At 43.6% G+C, this 7,210-nt stretch overlaps 1 protein-coding gene across 1 annotated transcript in view; it reads left to right on the forward strand.

Moving 5' to 3' along the window:
* The window catches only part of LOC143298673 (sodium- and chloride-dependent glycine transporter 2-like), a 41,284-nt gene extending 39,530 nt beyond the window's left edge, over positions 1-1,754 (forward strand). Inside the window, exon 14 of the mRNA XM_076611556.1 lies at positions 204-1,754. Coding sequence (XP_076467671.1) covers positions 204-395 — 192 coding nt within the window. The 3' untranslated portion in view covers positions 396-1,754. The remainder of the gene's footprint in view (positions 1-203) is intronic.
* The last annotated feature ends 5,456 nt before the right edge of the window (positions 1,755-7,210 follow it).

Genomic DNA, 7,210 nt, shown 5'->3' on the forward strand with positions numbered 1-7,210 from the left:
GCGTGCGTGTGTGTATGTGTGTGTGTGTGAAACTGTATCCATGATTTTTTTTTTTCTAATCCAAAATTCTCTGACCTTAACTCCCTCACCATAGCACACACACACACACACACACACACACACAACACAACACACACACACAAAACACAACACACCGCCCACCCACACACCCCATCATCACTCACCACCCCCTTCCTTTCCAGCCCGGATGCTTCAAGCCTCGCCCAGACTGGGGACCTGCCGACCCAGAGAACCGCACGGGTCGCTACGCCCCAGTGGGCCTTCCCTACACCGTTCCCAACGAGAAGAATGGCGGGGCCAACAATGGCGGGGGGGCTCAAGGCGCCTACGACAACGCTGGCTACACCAAGAACCCAGAGTCCGTGCGACTGTAAATAAAGGAATTACTATTGAACAAAAACCAAAAACAAACCAAAACAAAAAAAAAAGAAATTCAGTTCCTGCTGAGTTCCCCCTGATCTGTTTATTTCCCCTGATTTTCAGTTCATTTCTGTAAAACATTAATGTACAGAGATATTGTATATACAGGCTGAAACCCTTTCGTCCACATTTTTATCTACTTATTTTTGTTTGATATTATTATCACCATCATCACCGATACTAATATGATTATTATCATGATTAGTAGTAGTAGTAGTAGTAGTACCATCCTTGTGTCACAATGATTTCTTTTCAGTCTTCCACATGCAAAGTAGTGATTCCATACCAGTTATTTTCACAAGCATTCCATGTACACAGTGCGCACAGTTTATCGAAAAAAAGGCAGGCTGGGTTGCTTTCAAAACAGCTATACATTGTTCAGAGATGAGTGTGTTCGTATGTTTCGCGTGGTGTATGGTTTGGAATATCATTATGAGACGTATGAATTTATATGGAAACAGATCCTTTTTTTTCTCAGGGATCGATAGGACATTAATGATGGTTTATTGGGTTTTGTGCTTTGTTTTGGCTTGGGTTTTGGGGTTTGTTGGGGGTTTTTTCTGTGTAGTGTTACCTATTTGCAGGTCAAACTTTTCAGTGAAGGAAGTAAACATGTTTACAGAATATTAACAAGTCACAGTTTCTCAAATTGTGGGAGGAAAAAAAAGAAAATTGAAATAAAATTGAAGGAAACAAGTACTGTCACTGTGGTCAGGTTACAATGTTGTTGCTATCATCGTCGTCATCATCATCTTTTGATTTTTTTTTTTCTTCTCCCATATGACGGTTATGTTATTGTGGTATCTGCATATTTTCTGTTCCAGGATAGTATGTTCTTCTGGTGTTTGTGTTCCAGTCTTTCCCATTTGAGGATGTGCTGCAATTCTTTGCTGTGTGGATGTTTTTCATGATGATTTCTTTTTTCTTTCTTTCTTTTTTTTTTTTTTTTTTCTTTTTCCTTTTTTATCTCTCGTATTTTGCACAGTCTAGCGACAGTGATGTAGCGATACACAGTATCACACTAGTGTGCACACTACTTGGCATTCCATACTCACGGGTACTTAAGGCTGGGCCTCTTCTGTTGTATGTTGAATTGTGTGACTGCGTGAATTCTCAGTCTTCTTTGCTTCCTTACCAACCGGTATGCTTTTGCATTTTATGTTATGATTGTTTTTTGACATCTTTGGGGGTTTTTTGTTTTTGTTTTTAATTTTGATGTAGATCATCGTAATCATTGATAGATTAAGCAGTTTGTTTCCTTGTTATTTGTATGAGTTTTGAGATAGTAATCTGAAAGAAAATTTCATACACTACACTATTGTTTTTACGCGCATGTGTGTGTGTGTCTCTCTGTCTCTCTCTCTCTCTCTCTCTCTCACACACACACACACACACACACACACACACACACACCTCCTCCTCCTCTTTCTCCTCCACCCAGCTTCATCAAGCTAGAGGTCACAGGTTCCCAACAGCAAAGTCTTCAACACAGACGTTACGGCAGTGTACGACAACATATGCACGCATGCAAACACACACACACACACACACACACACACACACACACTCGCCCACGCGCACGCCTTTCCCCGCCCCGACCAACACTTTTAAATAATCGATACAGGAATACACAACACAGGTCATCTTCATCACCGTAAAAATATGGAACACACACACACACACACACAGAGAGAGAGAGAGAGAGAGAGAGAGAGAGACACACACACACACACACACACACACACACACACACACACACACACACACACAGATGTAAAGTACCAAACATTGACGCGTGTATGATAGTCAGTCGTGTCCGACTATGACCATCACAACAGCAGAGGAGGCAACTGCTGTCTCAACTATCTGTGCCAGATTTAACAAATAGTAAAGAGCGGTAACTCTCTCCATTCACAAGGTACACAACTTCAAGACAGTGCTGCTTACGCTACCAATTCAGCTAGCACACAGGTAAATAAAAGGTACATTGGAAGAAACCCATCTCCTGGCCTCATTATTTGTTAATTATCTGTGCCAGAATTTGATAACAGAGGAGATAGAGTGTCTTGCCCAAGTTACATCCCCACTCTCTCGGCCAAGAGGGTTTTAGGACAGTCAGCGTTGGGATGGTTCCTGAAGGCCAACTAGCCCCCAAGGCTGCAGCACTAAGAGCCACTACAATCGTGTCTCCTAGTTTGAGCGTCATAGTCCTTCACAAAAGACTAAGCTGTAAATGATTTCCCATTGCAATGGAGAAACCATTGATCATACAGCTCTCACTTTGCTGTTGGGCCATCTTTTGCCAGTCTGTGATTGTGACGCATACACATAATTCCACATCTCGAAACTGGAAAGTCTTAACTCACTCAGTACGGCCATTCCTCTCTTCTCCTCTACATAGACCCCTCGGATGTCCAGTGGGTGTCTGAATGACCCAACCTTTAGCTTCCGTCGTCAGAATTGTGGTATTCTTTGTCAACATTCACCTCTTCAGTATAAGAGCCTTCCGCTTGCAATATTTTGATGGTGGTAATTGGGGTGAAACGCTGTTAACGTCGTCTCTTTCGCCGTTCGTATGGAGAGAATTAAAATCTCTAAGAAGATTGGTCAATCTCGAGGAAGATTTGTCACTTCTCTCTGTGGACCTCTGGCTTTCTGTGTGGCCAGCTGTGCTGTGGGGGGGGGGGGGGGGCGGTAACAAGAGCCTGGGGGCGGGAGGGAGGGGGGGTCGGTATTTCTCCCGCATTCTTTCCCTGGCTTTGCAAGTCGCCCCAAAGGTGTTCAAGTTGTTCCAAGGCGGATGAAAGCGTTTCTGTTACTTCCACATGATACACAGAATTAACACAACACTGTGTGGCGCGACACTCCCTGTCCATGTCATCCTCCGTTCCCCATTTCCAAGTTCAGGTAATTAAGCCTTCTTTTCTCAACAACGACAAAACGCGTCACTCTTAAAGAAGACGTCACACAAAAACTGCGTCACACAAAAAACCACTATCTTTGCACGTCATGCGAGTGGCGACTAGAGGCTGCTAGTGGCACAAAACTGAAAATAGATCAGTGTGCTGGTGGTCGGCCGTTGTGGGACGTTCTGGTCTTCGGCATGAGGACTGGCCGCCAGGTGGCCTTGGACAGTCAGAACTCAGCCCAGACCATGGCTGGACCTCCGCAGCCATCATCAACTCCTTGTCGTTCGTTGCAACAACAGCTTAGCAACAATGGACTCCCGCCCAGACACCTTCAAACAGACTGCCGCCGTTCTCGGCTGGATCAACCTCACCTCCAAGGCCTTGGAAAAATAGATCGTAAAACTCCACCAGTATTTGTCAGTTGATGTCTGTCAGTTGATGGGCGCAATAGCCGAGTGGTCAAAGCGTTGGACTTTAAATCTGAGGGTCCCGGGTTCGAATCTCGGTAACGGCGCCTGGTGGGTAAAGGGTGGAGATTTTTCCGATCTCCCAGGTCAACATAAATTATGTGCAGACCTGTTAGTGCCTGAACCCCCTTCGTGTGTATACGCAAGCAGAAGATCAAATACGCACGTTAAAGATCCTGTAATCCATGTCAGCGTTCAGTGGGTTATGGAAACAAGAACATACCTAGCACGCACACCCCCGAAAACGGACTATGGCTGCCCACATAGCGGGATAAAAACGGTCATGCACGTAAAAGCCCACTCGTGTACATACGAGTGAACGTGGTAGTTGCAGCCCACGAACGAAGAAGAAGAAGAAGTCTGTCAGTTAAGGCGATCTCTATGAGATCACTGCTGTCTCTCTCTCTCTCTCTCTCTCTCTCTCTCTATATATATATATATATGTGTGTGTGTGTGTGTGTGCGTGTGTGTAAAACACAAAGATTTAAATTGCTCCGGCTGTGGTCTTTGGAAGATATTGTTTCTTCCTCCGTGCTTTTCATTCTTTCCATTCCTTCCCCTCCTTCTATGTCTCTTCTTCCTCTTCTCCTCTTCCCCCTCTGTCTTCTCTTGATCCTCCACTTCCTCCTCCTCCTCCTCCTCCTCCTCTTTTCCTCTTTTGCACAAACAGCACAAATCAATCTGTGACCTTGACAACAACCAAACACTGGGCGCAACAGCCGAATGGTTAAAGCGTTGGACTTTCAATCTGAGGGTCCCGGGTTCGAATCTCGGTGGCGCCTGGTGAGTAAAGGGTGGAGATTTTTCCGATCTCCAAGGTCAACATATGTGCAGACCTGTTTGTGCCTGAAGCCCCTTCGTGTGTATACGCACGCAGAAGATCAAGTACGCACGTTATAGATCCTGTAATCCATGTCAGTGTTCGGTGGGTTGTGGAAACAAGAATATACCCAGCATGCACACCCCCGAAAACGGAGTATGGCTGCCTACATGGCGTGGTAAATGAACAAAACGGTCATACACGTAAAATGTTACAAGTTTGAGTGTGTAGGTGTGCGTGCCTGACATCTGATTGAATGACTCAGGAAACGTATGATGAGCGCCCAATGGCAGCCATCAGTCGGCTCTACCCAGGTAGGCAGCCTGTTGTGTAAATGACTCAGTGTTAGTAAAGCGCTTAGAGCTTGGTCTCTGACCGAGGATAGGCGCTATGTAAGTATCCTTATCAATCAATCAATCAATCAAAAAACACTGCCCTCCTTCCGTTCAACCAGCCATGCAGATAACAAAAAAAACGAGAGGCAAGGCCTTCAAGACTCACTTGTGATAAATTAAGTCCCCTAGCATTAATTACAGAGTAATTTCCCTTTTTTTATACTATCTGCCCCAAAACGTTTGCAAAAAATAAATAAAAATTTCATGCTTAGCAAAAGAAGTTCCTGTTTGAACAAAAAATTATAATAATGACTCTTGTTGTTGTGTCAGAATAAGAGGTCAAAGTGCCAAGTTTAGAGAATACAAAAAATATAAATATAACAGTAAATGCAGTTTGCATATAATTAGGCTTCTTTTTTTTATTTTTTTGTGCCCATCCCAGAGGTGCAATGTTGTTTTAAACAAGATGACTGGAAAGAACTGAATTTTTCCTATTTTTATGCCAAATTTGGTGTCAGCTGACAAAGTATTTGCAGAGAAAATGTCAATGTTAAAGTTTACCACGGACACACAGACACACGGACACACACACACACACACACACACACACACAGACAACCGAACACCGGGTTAAAACATAGACTCACTTTGTTTTCTGTGACAGAGTGAGTTTCGAATGCCTGTGGCCAGAGGAAGAAGGAAATTTTTGTTTGTACATTTCGAATACCTGTATGAATGTGAAAATGTTTTGCACGTGGTAAGTGTGGGTGAATCGTGAGCTGTGCATGTTCATGTGTGTGTGTGCGCGTATATGTATGTGCTGTAACGTCAGTCTGAATGCATCAGAGCTCGGGGTGATGTGGTCTGTGTGCCTTGAATGTTCCGAACATCAGGTGGGAAAATTTATTTTATTGTTTATTCGAAATGTAACTAATGATTGAATAGTTTGAGAATATAGTAGTTTTTGCTGTTAGTTTTGAAATGTTTGCTTTTTGATAAATTAATACTTTTTTGTGTATTTGTGTAATTTATAAGACGTGACTCATGAATGAATATTGTATTGTTAATTGGAAAATTGTATGAATGCATGAGTGGTGTGAAAGGATAACAAAATATAATAAAATAAAATAAGGGAACATTGAGAATTAGCTAGAAGGAATAATTCAAATGGAGTGTGCCGAGAGCTAAAAACTGGGGGGAAAAAATGTTATCAGGGCTCCATGTTGACTGGCCACGGAGTGGAGGGACCTTGAACTGGGATGTTCACTGAGGAGGTGCCTGAGTTTTCCCACGAGTGAGTGGGGTGGACACTACTGTGAGTAGGCTGCTGTCCGGCCTAGGACTGAGGCGATCCTGGGACTGGATCATCAGGTTTTTGCAAGTAAGTTATTTGTGCTAGTCAAGACATTTGTTCCTGTGTTTAAGATTTTTTTTTTTTCCAGGATGAAGAGAGTGAATGAAAGATTTTTTCCTTGGTCTTAATAATTATAATTGGCTCAGGGGAAAATTCCTTGTGTCTGTTTTTTTTTTTTTTTGTTTTTTTTTTTTTGTTTGTTTACTGAGAGTGAGAGACTGAAGACTGCAAGCTGAACTCGCAAAAATATTTCTTCCATTATGTCTCCTCACCCACAAGTGAGTCAAAAAGGAAAAGTAGTGCTACACAGTGTGTGGCTGAACATGCCTCGTGCCACAACGTAACAGCAGGCCTGATGATATGCAACGTCACGTCTCTTTGTACCAGCTATTCATGGTCACAACTCGCTTGTTAGGAACCTTGTAAACCAGGTGTCACCATTTTAAAACTATCTGTCAACGATTTATGCGGAGACACAAATAATACTATCACCCTACACCACCTGTAAGAACCCCCGGACTAAACAATAGAAAAACACGATAGGGTTCCTTAACCAAGAGAGAGGGGGAGCGGTGGGGGGGGGGGGGCGGTGCGGGGGAGGGGGAGGGGGGCTTGTGGTGGTTAGGGGGTGGGGGGGGACAGCATGAGGGAGGGTGGAGGGAGGAGGTGTGAGCGGTTGCAGACCATGAACTACGAAGAGGAATTATCTGACTTGTTTTGTGAGGTTGTCGGCTGTCTCGCATTAAAAATTTTAAAAAAAAGAAAAAAAGAAAAAAAAAGAAAAGAAGAAACATGAAGGACGGGGAGTGTGTGAATGTGTGTGTGTGTGTGTGTGTGTGCGTGTGTGTGCGTGTGTGTGTGTGTGTGAATGTGTGTGTGTGTGC

The sequence above is a fragment of the Babylonia areolata genome, chromosome 24 (genome assembly GCF_041734735.1).
Source record: "Babylonia areolata isolate BAREFJ2019XMU chromosome 24, ASM4173473v1, whole genome shotgun sequence".
Lineage (NCBI taxonomy): Eukaryota > Metazoa > Mollusca > Gastropoda > Neogastropoda > Buccinidae > Babylonia > Babylonia areolata.